Raw genomic sequence first — 23,732 nt, forward strand, 5'->3', positions numbered from 1 at the left:
GCTACAGAAGAGTGCAGAATTCCGGGTGCTGCTTCGTGATGATTTATTTGTCAAAGGAAATCATGAGTGGCCAGGGGACTTCTCTTCATTGACACCAGGGATATTGTGAGTAACCAGGTGGTCCCTACCAACATATAGACCAGATCACAGTAGTCGAGGCGCATGCCGCCTATGGGCGCTAGCGAGCGCAAACAATATATATAATCCGTATATGTGACTAATGACAGAAGCACTGAAAGCAGCATTAATGTAATTAAGTAAATCTATATCTCAAATTCTTATTTACATGTCATAAATGTGTCTCAAACCGAAATGCTGGCAAAAATGATAACAAAATTAAATGGCATTTACACGCGCCGCCCCTCTAGATGACGTCCACATTTTCCGGGGATCACTTTCTATACTGGTGTTATACTATTATAAACATGTACTTCTACCAGTATAATGACATGTGCACTTTGAAACCCTAGTCATTTAAGTCATTATCTTCAGCAGTAATATCCATTTGACATGTGTGTTTAACAATGATTTAAACCTTTGATATGCATCCATTTATGTTACGGTCTTAAAGTAACCGCATCTTTGCGGGCGTTACACGAACACAAAGATATCATCTTTAAGTTGCATCGTTATACGTTTTCCATAAGTGCAAATCTTTGTTTATCACTTTTTGTATGTTTCAGTGTATTTGTACGAACGAAATATAAACAAAGTCTACGATTTACCTGGACAGCCCTCGTTACTGTCACTTCAATAGGAGTTCTGGTTTAATCAGATTTACTTTTGTTCTTAAAAACGAAATTGAAATCTAGGAAAATAATTAAACAATCACTTGTAAGTTAAGCATACAATACAAACTAATTTGTTAATAGTAAAATAATTTATGCTACATAAACTACATGGACAATGATAGTAGCCTAGAAAAATAACTTGGAGATGATGTATAAAAACAAAAAACAAATCAAGTTCAAGTTCACACCAAACAGCATAAGATTTTATTTCCAGCCATAGAAAATAATGTAAATATCACAACTCATCCTCTTGAACAAACACATATCATGCATAATTCGATGAAGATTAAAATTTTATCACATTTGATTTGGATGTTTTTGGTTATATATAGCAGCGGGATAAAGTCACAAAGCAGACAAACTTATCCGTGTTTACCTATACTTTAAATGATAAAAATATCAAATATATCTTGATTTGTTTTAACCAATTCGGAACTCCTCGGCCATTTGTATCGAAAACAACCTCGGATGTTTGTCGGTACATCAGTAGAAGTAGTTCGTAAAATTTTGATTTATAGTTAAATAAATATTGTGTTTTAGCTTGTATTTGTAGAAACAAGTAACTGTGTTTAAATTGATTGCCAGTGAAGTGTATTATTGCAAACATAATTTCCCAACAGTTAAGTCATAAAGTTTAACTGCTAAATTAGATTATACGCAATCTACTTGCAGCGGAGTTAAAGTGTACCGATTTCTAACATTGTTAACCGTCCATTTACATCCGAGGTTGTTTTCGATATAAACGACCGAGGAGTTCCGAATGGTCTCTACCATTTTCAGACAGTTATTTGTGTGCGCAGTTACTGTTTTCACTTGTACATAGTCATAAACCGGCTGTTTTATGCCCCAACACAGAAGAATTTCACTTCAATGTATTTGTAGGTTCCTGGGCATGGATCACCAAAATGGACAAATTTTGCCTCCAACTTGCATTCCTATTGAAACAAAAATATAGATAAAATAGTATTAGAATTATACTGTCATTCAAATTCATCAACAAATATTAACAAATAATCTAACATGGTTTTCTGTGCAAAAGTTTGATTCAAACGATGGTATTTCATTATGAAACGAAATGCATGTACTTTGCTATATACACGTCAATTCAATACTTTATTGCCTCCAATGATGAAGATACAAATATAATCAGACGACACACATACAAAGGTATTTAGTGGATAAACATGTATATATATTGATAGGATGAATATAAACTATTGTCAAATGGTTATTTATGAACGAAATAATGAATATAAGCAAATAAAATAAACAAGGTGATCATTGTGTTAAATACCTTAACAGATACAGAAGCTATTTGAATGAACACAGAATAAATTATGTTAACAGTAGAGAAAAAAAAAAAAAAACACCTATATAACAATTGTGCAATATCTAGTCGATAAACAATATACAATACAATCTCCTCCCTCTTCTTTTATACTGTTGGCCATGTGCTAAACTTTCTTTAAAACGTTTACTAGATTCTGAAAATGCTTGAGAAAAATAGCTGTTATTAGATATGAAAATACTTATTTTTAATCAGAAGAAGAAGATACATCAGACTGAAACATTTTGATGAACCAAACATAAATATAACGCAAGGATAAAAACGTGAGATACTATGATGCCCCCATATAAAAAAGTAAGACATTATGATGCGTCAAACATAAGTATAATACAAGATAAATAAAAGAGTGAGACTTAATGATGCGTCAAACAGAAGTATACTACAAGATAAATAAGGGTCAGACATTATGTAGCATCAAACATAAGTATTTTACAAAATAAATAAGAATCAGACATTTTGATACGTCAAACATAAGTATTATGCATTATAAATAAGAGTCAGACATAAAAATGCGTGAAACATAATTACTATACAAGGATAAATAAGAGTCAGATATTATGATGCGTCAAACATAAGTTTACTACAAGATAAATAAGAGTCAGACATTATGTAGCATCAAACATAAGTATTATACAAAATAAATAAGAATCAGACATTTTGATACGTCAAACATAAGTATTATGCATTATAAATAAGAGTCAGACATTAAAGTGCGTGAAACATAATTACTATACAAGGATAAATAAGAGTCAGATATTATTATGCGTTTAACATAAGCTAGTACAAGTTAAAAAAGTGTCAGACATTTTGATGTGCCAAACTGAAGTTTAATACAAGATAAATAAAAATCAGCCATTTTGATAAGTCAAACATAAGTATAATTCAAAATAAATAAGAGTCAGACAACTTGATTCGTCAAACATAATTATAATACAATTTAAATAAGAGTCAGACATTTTATTCGTCAAACATAAGTATAATTCAAAATAAATAAGAGTCAAACATCTTGATTCGTCAAACATAATTATAATACAATTTAAATAAGAGTCACACATTTTGATTCGTCAAACATAAGTTTAATTCAAAATAAATAAGAGTCAGACATCTTGATTCGTCAAACATAAGTATAATACAATATAAATAAGAGTCAGAGATTTTATTCGTCAAACATAAGTATAACACAATATAAATCAGAGTCAGACATTTTGACGCGTCAAACATAAGTATAATACAATATAAATAAGGTGAGACATTCAAGTGCGTGAAACATAAGTACATGTACAAAAGATAAATAAGAGTCAGACATCATGATGTGTCAAACATTTGTACAATACAAGATGAATAAGAGTGAGACATTATAGTGCGTCAAACATAAGTATTATACAAGGATAAATAATAGCGAGATTTTCTGATTCGTCAAAAGTTTAGTATTAAATACAACGCAAGAATAAATAAGTGAGAAATTATGATGTACCACATGATATACGGCTAAACGGCATCCTTTCGGTTTAATAATAGGAATCACGTATTTTTTCTGTATTACACATGCTCTATGTCAATTGGTCAGAAAAAATATTACTCCGCATGCTTGTTATATATGTTAGTTAGCCCACCAAAGAATCGCTTGCTTAGATATTTCCATAACAAGTTGAATAAAGCAGTGTATTATATGACGATCCTTGGCAGATCCTCTATCATTATGCCTAAAACTTAAACTAACAATAAATCCGGGATAAATACGAGTTAGATATTATAATGTCTCACAAACTCAAAACAACAAAACGGTAAATAAGAGTGAACCCACAAGTATAAATAAGAGTAACGCATAATGATGCGTCAAACAATACATATAACGCTAGGAAACATAAGAGTGCGATATTATGATGCCACACAATTTGAATATAACACAAGAATAATTAATAGTGCGACATAAGAATGCATCGACAATTGACTTTACTGAATTATACATCAAAGTGAGACATACGATTAATCAAACATTACATTATAGAAATTAATTAAATTCAATTTGATTCTAGGTATCAAGTTATTTACATTTGTATTAAAATATATTAAGTTAACACGTGCTTGCGCCTGTCTCATCTTCCATGTAGAGTGAAAAAACAATGGTTATATCTCTGATGAAATTTGTCCGGTACGCAAGAAAATTCAATCAAAGCTTTTGAGTTATACACTTTATTGCAAAGACGAAAAGCCCAGTTGTTTTTAAAGCTATAACAGGAGCACGCCTGACTGGGTACTTGATGGTGATTCCTCCTAGGTTCATATCTGTCCGGAGTTCACATTCTTAAATACACATAAACTCAAATACTTATCTACCTGTTTGTCGTTGCAATCAGTCTTGATCATTTCGGTTGAGTTATCTGCGCGACAGTTCTGGTCGGTAGTGGCTGGATGGAAACAGACAGTATTGTCGTGTGTCCGTCCGTAGTAGGCGTCGTACACAGATATATTTTTGCCAAGAGGACATTCGACGGAACTGCTATTGTCCTCGCATATAATCACATGTCCCGAGACTGAATGGTAAAATGTAAAATAACTATGATCTGTATCTGGCTCACTAACGTATGTGCTACATGTTTCAAATAGTTGCTGTACCTAGGATAAACGACCTGTTGAATGCAGAGCAAAATAAGCCGTTCGTATAGAATACATTGTTGATACATGTAGCTAAAAACAACAGAATATAGATATAAGAAGTGTGTATATGTAGTTGCATGTCAAACTACTCGGACAGCACTAAAACGATGGTGTCTTATCTGAAATAAACATGCTTCAAAGTTAACGATGCTTTTATGGATTTTTACGCTGCCTTGTCGAATATTATCCTTGGTGAAATGATTAAATCAAAAATACAGGAAAAAGATGTAAAATTATAAGACAGCTTTTACTGTTTTGTATATCAACACTCTCCTGTATTATTTTCTTTATAAAGCTCATTTCTGCTGTTACCAAAAAATGTACGTAACAATCGCTTTCATAACTTTAGTGCATCAGTGTCCTTCCCTCTTTGCAGTGGTATCATAGTAACATTGCCTCTCCTTACTTTAACTGCACGTGTGTATCCTTAACTACTTGCCTTACTGGAGTAAAATGGCATTCACCTACCTTACAGTGATTTATCAGTGACCTTCACATTCCTAACGGTGACTAAATGCCTTCACCTATCTTACAGTGGTGTATCAGTGGCCATCACATCACTATCTGTGTACGAATGCCTTCACCTATCTTACAGTGGTGTATCAGTGGCCTTCACATCCCTAACGGTGACTGAATGCCTTCTCTTACATTACAGTTGTGTATCAGTGGCCTTCACATCCATAACTGTGACTGAATGCCTTCTCTTACATAACAGTGGTGTATCAGTGGCCTTCACATCCATAACTGTGACTGAATGCCTTCTCTTACATAACAGTGGTGTATCAGTGGCCTTCACATCCATAACTGTGACTGAATGCTTTCTCTTACATTACAATGGTGTATCAGTGGCCTTCACATCCCTAACTGTGACTGAATGCCTTCTCTTACATTACAGTGGTGTATCAGTGGCCTTCACATCCCCAACTGTGACTGAATGCCTTTTATTACATAACAGTGGTGTATCAGTGGCCTTCACATCCCTAACGATGACTGAATGCCTTCTCTTACATTACAGTGGTGTATCAGTGGCTTCACATCCCTAACTGTGACTGAATGCCTTCTCTTACCTTACAGTAGTGTATCAGTGGCCTTCACATCCCTAACTGTGACTGAATGCCTTCTATTACATTGCAGTGGTGTATCAGTGGCCTCCACATCCCTAACTGTGACTGGATGCCTTCTCTTACATTACAGTGGTGTATCAGTGGCATCCACATCCCTAACTGTGACTGAATGCCTTCTCTTACATTACAGTTGTGTATCAGTGGCCTTCACTCCCCTAATTGTTATTTAAGACCTTAACTTACCTTACATTTATGTATAACTGGCATTCGTGTATGTGTTTTTGACAGTGGTGCGTTAGTGGTCTTCGCTTACTTTACAGTGACACATAATTGTCCAATTGCGTCCCTTACTTTGGTGCGTTGCATGCATTCGCTTCCCTTATAGGGGCGTGTAAGTTATTATTTGCAAAAGTGGCAGTCGCGTTTCTTATAGTGGCGCATAAGTGGCAATTAAAAACTGTTACTGTATACCGTTTTTTGTCGTGGTTCAGTTAAGATATGTTTAATGTATACAAGCGTCACTTTTCAGCCAACCAGACAAAACGCATTATGAAAATGAGCCGTTGTGTTACTACTGTATTACCTTTTGAATAAATGCATTTCATGTCATTACTTCCAATAAGTACATTTTATCAAATTTAAATCAACGTGTTTGTTTTGTACTCTTAAGATGCGTTTGAATATCAAACTGACAGCATGTCCCAGAAGGATCTTCCCCAAACTTGCAAAAGCATTCGCCTATGTTCGCCATCCCACAATCCATGTCACTGTCCGTACAACATTTCTCTTTGTCGTCATCGCTGCACTCTTCGCCTGAAAATGACATTCAAAATATCTTTCTTAAGGATATTTTATTAATGAATATTATATCATTTGCAACAATAATGCGTTTAAATTGGATATGCCACAGTTAATAAATTTCCTGGTGGACAATATTATTTTTAAATAAATGTATGAAACAAACTTAAAAAGGCAAAAAAAGATATAGACAACAGTGATATACTGTAAAGAAATATTTTTTTCAGTATATCATTGTTGTCTGTTTCCGAGAGAGAGTGTGTTCTTGTTGAGTTATGTGAGTGGCATTGATTCCAAACATCACAACAATGTATAATAACAATTGAACCCACATATAAAAACTTACATGGGTTAAATTGTATTATCTGAAAAGCCATGATAGGCTCACATTTCGCAATTCATTAACTGTTAGAAACGGCTCTCTTAAGTTGTTTATCATCTTCCAGCCCAATCCTTATATTGATTATTTTGTGTACTTTTACATATGTTTGTTCTTTAAATAATAAAATATGTATAAACCAATTAATCCACCACGTATAAGAGCATTTAGTCATTCATTAACTATGACACCATATATGTTAACGAGATACAGTATAGGTTAATGGGGCACTATTTAGGTTAAGGGAGCACACTAAAGGTTAATGGTTGCATAATTTAGGTTAATTTGGCACAATTTATGTTACTGGGGCACAATATTGGTTAACGGGGCACAATCTAGATTAAAAAGGCACAATATCGGTTAATGGGGCACAATATAGGTTAATGGTGCACAATATAGGTTAATGGGGCACAATATAGGTTAATGGTGCATAATATAGGTTAATGGTGCATACTATAGGTTAATGGGGCACAATATAGGTTAATGGTGCATACTATAGGTTAATGGTGCATAATATATGTTAATGGGGCACAATATAGGTTAATGGTGTACAATATCGGTTAATGGGGCACAATATCGGTTAATGGTGCACACTATCGGTTAATGGGGCACAATTTAGGTTAATGGGGCACACTATAGGTTAATGGGGCACAATATCGGTTAATGTGGCACAATATCGGTTAATGTGGCACAATATAGGTTAATGGGGCACAATATAGGTTAATGGTGCACAATATCGGTTAATGGGGCACAATATCGGTTAATGTGGCACAATATCGGTTAATGGGGCACAATATAGGTTAATGGGGCACAATATCGGTTAATGGGGCACAATATCGGTTAATGGGGCACACTATATGTTAATGGGGCACAATATCGGTTAATGGGGCACAATATAGGTTAATGGTGCATAATATAGGTTAAAGGGCACAATATAGGCTGCACTTAATAGATGCAAAAATATTTCATTTCAATGCATTATTCTGTAAAACTCATTTGACTTTACTGGTCAATTAAAAGACAATATTTGTTTACAGATATAAATATATCAGCAATATATTGGCGCTTTTTAACCGGATAATTTTTAGCAATGTATCTATTAATTAAAACTCAGTTCATAAATGACTTTTTCTACTGTACACGAATCATATGCTCGGTTTTTCATCATTAAAATCAAATGTGTCAAACATAATACATTAAAAATAATCGTCTACATCCATCAAGTATTCACTTATAAACCTCTCAACAGGATCACCGTTTAATGGTTTACTACTGGCCTTAATTGTCCTTGCAATTTTCAATGTTTTATTAGTCGAATAAGAAAACAAATTACATACAACATTTGTTTTTGTCAGTTTCATTGACGTGTTTGCAGAAACACTCGCCAAGTTCATCGTTGCTGTTACAGCCATCATAGTCACCAATCTGGGTGCAAACTTCGAACTGCCCCTTGCATTCAGGATCTTAAACAAAACAACATTAACTACTTTAAAACATACGTTCAGCACTTCATTAAATGTTCAAGTCCGTTCAAACTAGTGTTGGGAATCAGTTCTATTTTGACTCTCGATAATCGGTTCCACTCAAGTAACTGATAATTGATAGTACAATCGTTTTTTGACAATACTTTAATTTTAGTTTTATTTCTGTACAATAATTGTAATCCTTAACTATGTTTACTTTATGTGTATGTTTTGAAGTTATTTTCAGTTTGTTTTGGCCATATTGTTAACGAAAACAACTGAACACTTCCGAATGCATAAATGAACTCAATGGAGAAAATTGGCGGAAATTAACCAAACGTAAATAATGAAAGGGAAAGAAGAAAAACAACTCGCTAGTTGAATCGATGATCGATTATGACCGAATACAAGCGATTGTTGCTCATTTCAGGCCCAACCAATCAATGTTCGATTATAATCGTTCATCATAACATCAGTTCGAACATATAAAGGGAGAGCAATCTGTCTCAAGTATTATTCTAATGAATTGGAGTTATTGGAGTTATAAAATAACAAAGGCGTCGTTTTGTATAATAAAGCTCGACAAAACTGCTCATGGAAGTAATAAAACTGTTTGACAAAATTATGATGGCGACGTTTTTTGATATGTTCAAACTGAATAATTTTATTTAATAGACATCAACAACAAACATCAAACAACATACAAAGGATTTTCTTTGAACACATATTGTTACTGCACACTTCAAACAATTCAATTTACAATGGCTTCAACCCGCCTTTCGTAAAATGTAGCTATTTCTGCTAAATTTACCAAACATCCTTGACAAAACTGTTCCTGTTGTCCGACCCCATATTTTGCAATTTCCACTTAAAATATAATGTTCAGGCAAATGGTAAATAAAGTAAAGCTCTGCATATATAGTATTGAAATAAAAATCAGAAACGTATTTCTTTTTAAAATAAAATGTTTAGGCAAATGGTAATTTAGCTTTTGCTCTGCGTACATAATATTGAAATAAAAAACAAAATCAGAAACGTTAACATTGACGACAGTAGTGCTGTGCATGAAAATAGTGCTAAACGTTGTTGAATATGGTTTTATTTGTATGATATGTGGTTTCTTTTGAATCTAGCAATAGAATTTCAAAAGACAGAAGCCTGATAACACTAACCTTGTCAAATACATGATGTATTTGAGCATGATTTAGTGGACAGGTGAAAAGAAGTGGTATCTTCCATTTCTCCCTATATGGGGTATGAGCGCAGTTAGGCTTGTTAAAGTAAAATGTGTCCGAAGGACTACACGCTGACTTTTACAAGCCCAACTGCATTCATATCCCCGATAATGATATCAGTTACCAAATCATTAATTATATTTTCACCAATAGTTCATTAATTCTTTTCAAAATCGTTAAAAATTCATAATTTCATTCTTTCTCACCCATCCAAAAATAAAATTACACTCTTACTCTACAGTGGTGTATCAGTGGCCTTCACATCCCTAACGGTGATCGGATGCGCTCACTTACCTTACAGTGGTGTATCAGTGGCCTTCACCTACCTAACAATGGTGTATCAGTGACTTTCACATCCCTAACGGTGACTGAATGCCTTAACCTACCTTACAGTAATGTATCAGTGACCTTCACATCCCTAACGGTGACTGGATGCCTTCACTTACCTTACAGTGGTGTATCAGTGGCCTTTACATCCCTCACGGTGACCGGATGCATTCACTTACCTAACAGTGGTGTATCAGTAGCCTTCACATCCCTAACGGTGACCGGATGCATTCACTTAGCTTACAATGGTGTATCAGTAGCCTTCACATCCCTAACGGTGACCGGATGCATTCACTTACAGTGGTGTATCCGTGACCTTCACATCCCTAACGGTGACCGGATGCATTCACTTACCTAACAGTGGTTTATCAGTGGCCTTCACATCCCTAACTGTGACCGGATGCATTCACCTACCTTACAGTGGTGTATCAGTGGCCTTCACTTTCCTAATTGTGATTTAAGGTCTTAACTTACCTTACATTTATGTATAACTGGCATTCGTGTATGTCTATTTGACAGTGGTGCGCAAGTGGTCTTCGCTTACTTTACAGTGACACATAATTGGCCAATTGCGTCCATTCCTTTGGTGCGTTGCAGGCATTCGCTTCCTTATAGGGGCGTGTAAGTTATTATTTGCAAAAGTGGCAGTCGCGTTTCTTATAGTGACGCATTAGTGGCAGACGCGCTTCTTATAGTGGCGCATAATTGACAATTAAAAACTGTTAATGTATACAGTTTTTTTTGTCGTTTTTTAGTTAAGAAATGTTAAATATATACAAGCGTCACTTTTCAGCCAACCAGACAAAACGCATTATGAAAATGAGCCGTTGTTTTGCTGTTATAACACGTTAATAAATGCATTTCATGTAATTATTTCCAGTTAGTACATTTCATCAAATTTAAATCAACGTGTTTGTTTTGTTCTCTTAAGATACGTTTGAATATCAAACTGACAGCATTTTCCAGAAGAATTTCTCCCAAACTCGCAAAAGCATTCGCCTATGTTCGCCGTCCCACAATCCATGTCACTGTCCGTACAACATTTCTCTTCTTTCTCATTGCTGCACTCTTCGCCTGAAAATGACATTCAAAATATCATTCTTAAGGATAGCTTATTAATGAATATTATATCATTTGCAACAATAATGCGTTTAGATTGGATATGGCACAGTTAATAAATTTCCTGGTGGACGTTATTATTTTAAAATAAATGTATGAAACAAACTTAAAAAGGCAAACAAAGATATAGACAACAGTGATATACTGTAAAGAAATATTTTTTTCAGTATATCATTGTTGTCTGTTTCCGAGAGAGAGTGTGTTCTTGTTGAGTTATGTGAGTGGCATTGATTCCAAATATCACAACAATGTATAATAACAATTGAACCCACATATAAAAACTTACATGGGTTAAATTGTATTATCTGAAAAGCCATGATAGGCTCACATTTCGCAATTCATTAACTGTTAGAAACGGCTCTCATAAGTTGTTTATCATCTTCCAGCCCAATCCTTATCTTGATTATTTTGTGTACTTTTACATATGTTTGTTCTTTAAATAATAAAATATGTATAAACCAATTAATCCACCATGTATAAGAGCATTTAGTCATTCATTAACTATGACACCATATATGTTAACGAGATACAGTATAGGTTAATGGGGCATTATTTAGGTTAAGGGAGCACACTAAAGGTTAATGGTTGCATAATTTAGGTTAATTGGGCACAATTTATGTTACTGGGGCACAATATTGGTTAACGGGGCACAATCTAGATTAAAGAGGCACAATATCGGTTAATGGGGCACAATATCGGTTAATGGGGCACAATATAGGTTAATGGGGCACAATATCGGTTAATGGGGCATAATATAGGTTAATGGGGCACAATATCGGTTAATGGGGCACAATATAGGTTAATTGGGGCACAATATCGGTTAATGGGGCACAATACAGGTTAATGGTGCATAATATAGGTTAATGGGGCACAATATAGGTTAATGGTGCATAATATAGGTTAATGGGGCACAATATCGGTTAATGGGGCACAATATAGGTTAATGGGGCACAATATAGGTTAATGGGGCACAATATAGGTTAATGGTGCATAATATAGGTTAATGGGGCACAATATAGGTTAATGGGGCACAATATCGGTTAATGGGGCACAATATCGGTTAATGGGGCACAATATAGGTTAATGGTGCATAATATAGGTTAATGGGGCACAATATAGGTTAAAGGGCACAATACAGGCTGCACTTAATAGATGCAAAAATATTTCATTTCAATGCATTATTCTGTAAAAGTCATTTGACTTTAATGGTCAATTAAAAGACAATATTTGTTTACAGATATAAATATATCAGCAATATATGTGCGCTTTTTAACCGGATAATTTTTAGCAATGTATCTATTAATTAAAACTCAGTTCATAAATGACTTTTTCTACTGTACACGAATCATATGCTCGGTTTTTCATCATTAAAATCAAATGTGTCAAACATAATACATTAAAAATAATCGTCTACATCCATCAAGTATTCACTTATAAACCTCTCAACAGGATCACCGTTTAATGGTTTACTACTGGCCTTAATTGTCCTTGCAATTTTCAATGTTTTATTAGTCGAATATGAAAAAAAAACATACAACATTTGTTTTTGTCAGTTTCATTGACTGCGTGTTTGCAGAAACACTCGCCAAGTTCATCGTTGCTGTTACAGCCATCATAGTTACCAATCTGGGTGCAAACTTCGAACTGCCCCTTGCATTCAGGATCTTAAACAAAACAACATTAACTACTTTAAAACATACGTTCAGCACTTCATTAAATGTTCAAGTCCGTTCAAACTAGTGTTGGGAATCAGTTCTATTTTGACTCTCGATAATCGGTTCCACTCAAGTAACTGATAATTGATAGTACAATCGTTTTTTGACAATACTTTAATTTTAGTTTTATTTCTGTACAATAATTGTAATCCTTAACTATGTTTACTTTATGTGTATGTTTTGAAGTTATTTTCAGTTTGTTTTGGCCATATTGTTAACGAAAACAACTGAACACTTCCGAATGCATAAATGAACTCAATGGAGAAAATTGGCGGAAATTAACCAAACGTAAATAATGAAAGGGAAAGAAGAAAAACAACTCGCTAGTTGAATCGATGATCGATTATGACCGAATACAAGCGATTGTTGCTCATTTCAGGCCCAACCAATCAATGTTCGATTATAATCGTTCATCATAACATCAGTTCGAACATATAAAGGGAGAGCAATCTGTCTCAAGTATTATGCTAATGAATTGGAGTTATTGGAGTTATAAAATAACAAAGGCGTCGTTTTGTATAATAAAGCTCGACAAAACTGCTCATGGAAGTAATAAAACTGTTTGACAAAATTATGATGGCGACGTTTTTTGATATGTTCAAACTGAATAATTTTATTTAATAGACATCAACAACAAACATCAAACAACATACAAAGGATTTTCTTTGAACACATATTGTTACTGCACACTTCAAACAATTCAATTTACAATGGCTTCAACCCGCCTTTCGTAAAATGTAGCTATTTCTGCTAAATTTACCAAACATCCTTGACAAAACTGTTCCTGTTGTCCGACCCCATATTTTGCAATTTCCACTTAAAATATAATGTTCAGGCAAATGGTAAATAAAGTAAAGCTCTGCATATATAGTATTGAAATAAAAATCAGAAACGTATTTCTTTTTAAAATAAAATATTCAGGCAAATGGTAATTTAGCTTTTGCTCTGCGTACATAATATTGAAATAAAAAACAAAATCAGAAACGTTAACATTGACGACAGTAGTGCTGTGCATGAAAATAGTGCTAAACGTTGTTGAATATGGTTTTATTTGTATGATATGTGGTTTCTTTTGAATCTAGCAATAGAATTTCAAAAGACAGAGGCCTGATACCACTTACCTTGTCGAATACATGATGTATTTGAGCATGATTTAGTGGACAGGTGAAGAAGAAGTGGTATCTTCCATTTCTCCCTATATGGGGTATGAGCGCAGTTAGGCTTGTTAAAGTGAAATGTGTCCGAAGGACTACACGCTGACTTTTACAAGCCCAACTGCGTTCATATCCCCGATAATGATATCAGTTACCAAATCATTAATTATATTTTCACCAATAGTTCATTAATTCTTTCCAAAATCGTTAAAAATTCATAATTTCATTCTTTCTCACCCATCCAAAAATAGAATTACACGACCGTTACCGGGAATAGTTTATCATATAACGTCATATAACGTCACAAAATCGCGGGAAAATCTTATCACTTCAAACCATTTTAAGTTAAATTAAAACGCTTATGACATCAATACATTTCACATCATATAATAAATGAACATATTTCAACATGATTATTAAAGTGGCCTACAATTTTCAATTTATGTTAAATGCGATGATTCTTGGTCTTAACATATCCAAAGATGTTGAGTTCATCGGGAAATATTGGCAACTGCCAAAAGGCCGTTCAATTAAGGAATGGAAGTTAAGGTGTAAATATTACGGCGTTGCACTATATTCATTTTCCCAAACCCCAAGACAGTAGCATATATTAACTACATGTACGAACTTATGAGGACAAAACATGCACATTCTAAAGCAATGCATGTTAGCAAACAATTGCGAGTAGATCTATGATAAGTATTTTATGTCAGATTTTATAAATACAAAATGTCTTCTCCAGCCGGATTTCCCTTTCTACTGCATACTGTTGTCCAGCGCCCGTATTCACTTATTTCTCGAGCCTGACTTTCAGACTCAGGCTCAGAAAACTGAATTCTTAAATGCTTTATCATATCTATGATATAGTATAACTAATGTTAACAAAGGAATTCTGCCTGATTGTAGACCAGATTATTTGTAGCATATGATATACATCATTTTCACAATCTTTTCAATTTCAATTTCTATAAGAGCATTTTTACAAAATAAATGTGTTTAGTCTTTCTAAGGCTTAATCTCAGACGTTAGTTAATACGCACCTAGGGCGGAGAGCCTTACATCTTGTCGTACACACAAATCAAAACAGAGTAATAAGTATTTAATGTTGTAGATACACCATAAACGACGGTGAGTTATGTTCTAAATATGATTACATCCATAGTACGGAAGAAAGCTGTTTCTATGAACCAAAAAGCGTGTAACGATGCGTTTTAGGTCATTTTCATAACAAACTAGAACCATACACTCATGACTTTAAGTTGTTTAGATACAAAATATGTTTATAGATTGTATAGTGTATTAAAGAATCATCATTTATATGTATGCATTGGTACATGGTAGACCAAGTCCCTACGAGAACAAGTGGCCACAAGACGGCATACCGAGACCGTCTTCGTTGTACCGATAGTAGAGGTCTACGTAATCACAGCTTCATTTTCACCGGTACGCACAAGCATCTACAGAAGACAGACGTACATTCCAGGAGAACAATCGGAAAGTGGGAGAGTATTTGAAACACCCACCATAATTTGCCATATAACTTAGATATTCGCAGCGCGTATCTGATGGTTTTCAATACATGGTACTTGGTAGGTGAGAATATATAAGCACTAAATTCCATTCCAAAATTACGTTTCTTTTATGTAACAAGGATTTTCTATTTCCATATTTTAATGCATCTGTGGTATGTTCGTAGTGTTAAGCATGCGGTATGTATGTCCGTGTTGTGTGTTAAGTGTTTTTGGCTATGAACAGGTTCGTTGTAAGTTATTTATCATCTTGGCTTGTCGTTTACTGTCAACGAAAGCTGTCAAAACTAATATATAAACTGCAACGAGCAGAAATATGTCTGATTGTCAATATTACATAGGCGGTGAAATATGACGTCAAAGTATCTCTCGACTTACACAATGTTTACATAGTACCAAATCCTGCTTGTCGTGGTTACCATCAAATTTTAAATACGAAACGGGCTTGCTCCAATCCGTTTTCTAAACCTTTTGCGTCATAAAATACCTTTAATGCAAACCAATCGGTCTGTACTCCAATTGCCGTTCGTTCCACACGTTAGAGTGATGAATGCCGGTCCTAGTGCAAGAAACTCGTCCTTACACCGCATCTGTAACTTGGCTCCGACTGCGTTGACGTTGCCGAGGATGACGGTGCTATTTGGAATCGATAACGTTCCACATTCTGAAAGTTGATTTAAATGTCTTTGTTGATCGACGAAACAGATCAATTTGTTTGCTGGAAGCCAAACTTTTTAATTCATTGTGGTATTTTTTTAACTTCTTTAATGTTTAAAAAATGTAAACACCAACTTAACGTTAAGCATTTTTAAGCAATGGGACTTCATATATGATACTTTAGTTATAAAACCAATGAGGTACATGCTTAAACATGGTATACTAGATCTCCGGATTAACAGCAAATAAAGCAAATCAATTATTCAACACTTTATCAATCAGGTAGATGTAAATGAGACGTGTGTACTCCACTCCATAGAAACATTATGAGATAGGATTTAAAATACGATTGTCATTTTATCCACGAATATGAATATTTAAGTGTCTCTGATTGCAATAAAGTTTCATGCAGTAGCTGACAATAAGCTTACCTTTCACTTCACATTTGTTCTTCTGTTTATCGCATACAAAGCCACGTCCACATGATTCTGTGCCACACTGTATCTGGTCCTACAATATAAAACATCTTATGCACCAGTCAATTGTAACCACGGCCCCCAGGTCCCGAGGTATACCGGGGATAGTCGGGGAAAAATATGCCGCGTTTTTACCCTCCAGGTTGCCCCGCAGTGCCGGTTGAATGCGATGGTTTTGTCTTCGCGCCAAGATAGCGGGGAATGGGCCTTACCTAGGGTCCCTTTGGTGCGGGGGCATTTGGCGGGAATTTTACCAGCAGTTTGTTTCCGTAGGGCGGGGATTTTACCCGGGCTTGGCTGGACCAAAAGTCAAAGTCCCAGCTATTCCCCGGACCTGGGGGGGGGGCGTGCTAACAATTTACTGGTGCATTATCAAGGAGCAATATTAAAAGATTGGTGAGTGCTAACAATAGTACAAAATACAATGTTTTCTGCAAATTTCTTTCAAATTAAACTCGCTATCCTTCATAAGAACCATTGTTATCGACATGTATTCATCCTTTTGGTATATCAGACCAATTGTATTAATTGTGGTAAATCGTATTTAGGAGTAAGAGTGCATTTTTAAATATTATGTCCCTTTAATCAAGTTACTGTATTTTTTTTTCTAATATCAAAACACTCCAAAACCTGACCAATAAAGCTCTTAGTTTCAAATAAAAATAGTATATCTACTCATAAAATTAATATTCATTCGAAAGAGCGATCGTACGATACGTGCGCCATTATCTTTTCATATGTCAAGAGTAACTTGTTATATGTTGCTTCAGTTGCTTTTCAAAAAAACTTTATACACTTATAAAAAGCTGCACTCTCACAGATTGAACGTTTTGACAACTTCTTTATCTGTTGTCTTGGAACGAGCCAATTTATGCGAAAATGCATGGAAATCAGTTATATAAGACAGCTGGCAAAAAATCAGATCGCAGACTTTCATATTTAAGTTAAAAAAAATGATGTGTTATGCATTTTACTTAAGCCGTTAGTAACACGTTAGCCATTTCAAATCAAATTTCGAACGGAAATATGAAAATCTGTGATATGATCTTTCGTCAGCAGTCTTATATCACTGGTTCGCAGATATTTACGTAGAAATTTGCTCATTCCAAGACAAACAAAAAGTTGTCAAAACGGTAAATCTGTAAGAGTACAGCTTTAACGAAACTAAGGTCACTATTTATAGGGACGGTAGTGGATTATTGTTTGCTAAATTAGCAAAATGGAAATTTATTTCGAGAGAAATGCATGTTTTAACTATATCTAATGACGAACAACACACATTTCAATCTACAGTTCTATACTTATACAGTTAAACATAATTTCTAGCGGAACCTTCCACCGCATTAGGAGATGTTAACGTAACTGAATTATTGTTATTTTTTTCTAACTCTATTTCTACCGGGAAAGAAGAGTAAATATCTTATTCGGTTTGAAAAAAAAAACACCACTTATTTAAATTAAAATGTATTTTTTTCACAATCGTTGTTGTCAAAAATATATACTTTTAATCTATTCTTGTGAACATCAAAATGTCCTTAAAAGTTCACGTTGACGAAAATAGTTTATTAACCTATGACAATTAGAGACCCGAAAGCAGTATGAAAGAAACATTTCCGAAAAATGATAATAAGCCATGCGCTTCGCATCAATGCGAATAAAATACTCAAGCTGAGTAGCAGTTAAACTTTTGGGATTGGTTTTTGAGATAGCTTGAGGTTCATAAAGCATTCTGGTAATGCACCAGTCAATTGTAACCACGGCCCCCAGGTCCGGATTATACCTGGGATAGCCGGGGAAATGGGCCGTGTTTTTACCTTCCAGGTTGCCCCGCAGTGCCATTTATAAGTTCCTATTGTAAATTTGTCTTCCATCTCGAATTGCAAACATGAGCAATTTCACCGACTGCCATATTCAGGATAACTAATCTCAGTCAGGGCTTGTGTTATGCCAAATATTGGCAAGTCTTTATATATATAATATCCAGTGGGTTTCTAGGATGATTTCAGAGATGTAAAGACTAAAATGCGACTTGGCAAAAGGCGGCAAATAAAAAAGAAGAAAAAAAAACGAAACCGTTCATTTCAACACATGACACTAAGAATAAAGAGGTATGTGGTGATTGGTGTATTAAAAGATAACTTTCAGATTCTGATAAAACCATGAAAAACGTGTTTGTAGAACTGAAATACTTAAGTCTGAAAGACAGCTCCCTTACTTGAAACGTTGTCTTATAAGGACGGAAAACAACGAAATAGTGTAATGTAGACGAGTAGGAATTTTTGGCTCATTCGGAGCTCCTTGGCCATTTTTATCGAATACAACATCGGATGCATTTGGACGGTTTACACACTTAAAAAGCGGTACGTTTAAGTTGTCCGCTGGAAGTAGATCGCTTAATAATTTTATTGAGCAGTTAAACGCTATGACTTAACTCTTTGGAATCTTAATTATGTTTGCAATAATACACTTCACTGGCAATCAATTGAAACTAAGATTAATTAATACAACTCTAAAACACGACATTTAATTAACGATAAAATTAAAAAAATACAAACTACTTCAACTGATGTACCGGCATACATCCGAGGTTGTTTTCGATAAAAATAGCCGAGGAGTTCCAAATGTATATTGTTACCTGAAGGTTTTATAAATGTTCAAACATCATAAAGCTAAATACCTCTAGGGTCGTTTTAATCCAGTAGAGTAGACCTCTGTCTGTGGTCGGAACAACTTCAGGACTAGGCTCTAGGTCCAGTTCGCACAGAAAGACAAATGTGTGGTAATTCACGGCCGTGCAAGATGGACGGACCTTACATTCATCCCTGCAGACTTCAAAACTTACATCGCGTATCCAAACTTTCGGACTCGGGATATCAATTTTGTCATAGCCAGCTTGTTTAAATTCAAAGTCCTGTCCTTCAGTTAAACCACAGAATAGCGCAAGTTTTGTGTACAAAACTACAAGATATATCTGTATGATTATCTCCAATGAAATAATTGATCGGATATACATGTTTAACAAATAGTTTAAATGAATTTGTTTTTTACGAAGCTCCCAGAATTCTGGTCCTAGTCAGTGTGTGTCCAAGTAAACCCTTAAATAATACTTAACGTGAAACAAAACAATAAAAGAGCTAGCATCTTATATTAACTATTTTATTCAGCAGCAGTTTGAAAGCAATGCGTTAGCCTGTATTCCTCGATGGCAACTGGCTTTACAATGCATTATATAACAAGTTTAAAACATTCAGGCAATTTTATTCAAAACTATGAACAAGACCACATGACTCAAATAAGCGATGTGGAATTTATTTCTGTTATATTATCGAGTGTCAAGGGTTTGTAAAACTGATTTTAAAACAGAACAATTGGCAAATCAACTAAATCAATAATTTACAAGCACATTATTCTCTAATGATAATAAAATATGCATATGAAAAATAAGCTTAATCCTAAGCGCATATAAAGCACGGCAATATATAGAGGTTATTGCAAGCGATTTCATTCAATACGAAAGTTAAAACACATTTTTTTTCTAAAAATTGCTAAATGTTTTAATTACTGAAAACAAGATTGTAACCGTGTATTTAACAGCAAAAAGCCCAAAAATATTTAATAATTGGTGAATGCTAAAATATTTACTATGATCAACTATAGTCTCCTTAGGAAGAAATACCGTGTTTTATGAACATTTCTTTCAAATTAAATTCGGTATCCTTTATAAGAACCATTGTTTTAGACATTTATTCATCCTTTAAGGACTATTAAAACAATATCAATAACTGTGGTAAATTTTATTTGGGAGTAAGAGCGCATCTTTAAATAACCATTTTCATTAATTTTGTATAAATTAAAATGACAACAAATGTCATATTCATGTTTCGTCATAAAGTATTGCCCTGATGATATTTAATTGTTCGTTCCATTGTAAGATTGTGATATTTTTCACCGAGTAAGCATCAAATGCTATATTTCACGAGTGCCGAAATATTTACTTCTGGTGTTCACGAGGTGAACTATTTTGCAATCTTAAACTAAAACAAATGTTTTTATCATTATTATTTTTATTATTATTATTATTGTTATTATTATTATTATTATTATTATTATTGTTGTTGTTGTTGTTGTTGTTGTTGTTGTTGTTGTTGTTGTTGTTGTTGTTGTTGTTGTTGTTATTTTTATTATCATTATTATTATTATTATTATTTTTATTATTATTATTATTATTATTATTATTCATTTTACTATAAAAAAAAACCACATTGTACGCGCACGTAACGTTGTTTCGGAAAAGATATCGTCGTTGTCCTAGCCCTGGGGTGGTAGCCAATATTCCACTTAAGTAAATCTTATGGTTATACATCATTGGCTTCATTCACTCTATTGGTCAAATATTAATAACAAGTAGTCCGATTAGCTACATCGTTCTTATATCCAATTAAGACCAATATTGAATACCAGCTCTGTGCGCCTTGATGTTTGTTTTGGATAGAAAACAAAACGGGCTTAAAACTAAAAACAGTGAAATATCAAATTGATATTTTCACTGTTTGAGAATTTGAAATATTATTTGTATTTCACATATACATCTCTATAATAAAAGCATATCATAAAATACTTAAAAGCTACACTCTCACAGACAAACTGCTTTGACTTATTTTATTTTATTGACTCAAAATCAACTGATTTCGGCATCAATGCTTTCAATTGAGTTATATAATTTCACAAAAGAACAAATCTCAATATTCTGAAAACTGCCGGAAAAATCATTTTGTCTTAAAGCCTTAGTACAGCTTTTAGCCATAAATCACAAATCTTCTAGAGTAAATTTAAAAATCTGCGATCTGATCTTTTGTCAGCAGTCTTACAAACACTAGTTTGTGCACATATGGGCTCATTCCAAGACAAAAAAAAAAACAAAAAAACGGCCAACCTGTGATAATGCAGCGCGTAGATGTAATACATGATCTAGTTGTTCCTTCTTGTAACGATGTGTGTCTGTTGTTGAGTGTCAGTTAGGCTTTAATCAGTGTAGCGTGAAATAAGGTCATGCTTATATTGGATAGTTGTCTGGCTTGCTCAGGCAGGATTCATTGTATAAGTATACGTATAGTAAGATAGTATTTACACATGCTTAAATATAAAAATCAACATACATTTTGTATTCCATGACATTCTCATAGTTTACGAATTATATTATAAAAAGTATAAGTAAATAAAACTGTAACACCGATCTACTAAACAATAGATATATGGACAACCAAACATGGAACATGCTTCATTTAAGGATTGATTGCATTTTCTTGCGTTTATGCTGTATGAACGCAGTAGGGCACACGATTAAATTCCATGAAGCGCGCTAGCGCTTTTGGTCATTTGCTCGCTTACCCTTTTGCGTTCATACAGCATAAACGCAACAAACAATGCGATCAATACTTTAATATTTACATTCAAACTAATTTAATTACGACTAAAATTTAGCAATATCTTCTGCAATTGCGTATTTTTCTTAAGAAATGTAACCGACAACATACGTTTTAAAAAGAATAGCTGATTTCTGTAACGTCGTCAATCATTGGTTAAATGGCTCATCCAATCGGAGCGCAGTATTATTGCGTATTATACACTATGAGCGTCAAGTACTTTCTATACAAAAGACTAGGCGAATGTAAATATATCATTTTGAAAATTATCTTTTTCATTTATTTTGCTGAGCATTTCAAATTGCATTCCGAATATTTAAATTATTCATTACAAAGTTTTCGAACGACAATTGAACTGGAAATTAGAATACGTTAATGTAATCCAAGTGCAGACATTGTTTAATTGTTACTGTTGGTAATTTACATTTTGTTGTTCGTTCTCTAGGTTTTAATGTATTCTTTTATTTAAATAAACAAATAAATATTAACAGGAAATGAATACAAATTCTAACAAGCAATCTAATCACTGATATCTGTAATAATAGTTCGCTATCATATTTACATGGTTTTTCATTGCATTGCAAATTGCAATATTTTTGTTTGTCTGTTTCAAGGAAAATGATATCAATGAATAATTTATTGAATGTTCATTTCGAAAACTGTTGTAATAAACATGATCTGGCCAAAGGGATTTGGCTTTACAGACATTTAAGGATTGATTGATTGAAATATTCTTGCCTTTATACTGTATGAACGCAATAATGCACGTGAGCAAAGTCCATAAAGCGCGCTAGCTCTTCTCGGTCATTTGCACGCCTGTCCTACTGCGTTTATACATCATAAAAGCAAGGGGAATTACTTCTATTACATTTACAAAATATTCATTGCGACTAGTCATTCGCAGTTCCTTTTTCAATTGAGTATTTGTTCTCAAAGAAGTTTAAGCGATATCATACGATTGCATAAAAGAATAGCTGATTTATTTGCAACGTCGTATTTCGTTGGTTAAACGACGCCGCGGTTATACAATCCGTGCTCTTTTAGTCTAGTCTTAAACAATGTCATGAAACATGAGGTACCTCCAGTGCGATCATATATCCAGTCATACCAAAATCCATAATCAAATATTATTGTTTTAATATGTTGCCCATGTTGTTCTATCAGTCTCATATAACGATTTTAGCATCCTGTAGCATTGCTTTGAGTATCTTCTGTTCCTGAATCTGGTTAGTTAAAACAAGACTATTGCTCAATTGCTCATGTAAGATACAGACAGTGGATATCTGCTACCAAAATCATAGCATGGTTTCTATTAAGACAGGCTTAACGTTTGCAAAACATTATACTAACATTTCCGATCATTATTTAGATAAACGTGAACGCCAAAGTCCTGCGAAATGACACAAAATAGGTTGCAATATGGAATCGAATAAATTGATTGTTTCTCTATGTATAAAAACATCGCTTTTGAACCTTGCTGGTCAATAACTTCTTAGGTTTTGGACAATGCAAATCTAAATGTGGACAATGTTCCAAGGTATTTTCATTAAGGCTAATATTTTGATTTGCTCATTATTTTAAAACCGTCAGTCGATT

General features: G+C 34.0%; 1 protein-coding gene across 4 annotated transcripts; it reads right to left on the minus strand.

Moving 5' to 3' along the window:
- Nucleotides 1-972: 972 nt before the first annotated feature.
- LOC128205442 (uncharacterized) lies at nucleotides 973-19,985 on the minus strand. 4 transcript variants are annotated; one of them, XM_052907076.1, is made up of 9 exons: nucleotides 19,391-19,985; nucleotides 16,669-16,747; nucleotides 16,068-16,244; nucleotides 12,805-12,846; nucleotides 11,018-11,137; nucleotides 8,376-8,501; nucleotides 6,555-6,674; nucleotides 4,477-4,673; nucleotides 973-1,726 (listed from the first exon to the last, which is right to left on the minus strand). In XM_052907076.1, exons 1-9 carry the CDS (start codon nucleotides 19,724-19,726, stop codon nucleotides 1,631-1,633), a joined length of 1,293 nt encoding a protein of 430 aa, XP_052763036.1. In that variant the 5' UTR covers nucleotides 19,727-19,985; the 3' UTR covers nucleotides 973-1,630. The 4 variants fall into 4 exon arrangements, with proteins under 4 accessions (XP_052763036.1, XP_052763034.1, XP_052763038.1 ...); XM_052907074.1 differs by having other exon boundaries at nucleotides 12,718-12,846; XM_052907078.1 differs by lacking the exons at nucleotides 11,018-11,137; nucleotides 12,805-12,846.
- Between the last annotated feature and the right edge of the window lie 3,747 nt (nucleotides 19,986-23,732).

The sequence above is a fragment of the Mya arenaria genome, chromosome 10, assembly GCF_026914265.1.
Source record: "Mya arenaria isolate MELC-2E11 chromosome 10, ASM2691426v1".
Classification (NCBI taxonomy): Eukaryota; Metazoa; Mollusca; class Bivalvia; order Myida; family Myidae; genus Mya; species Mya arenaria.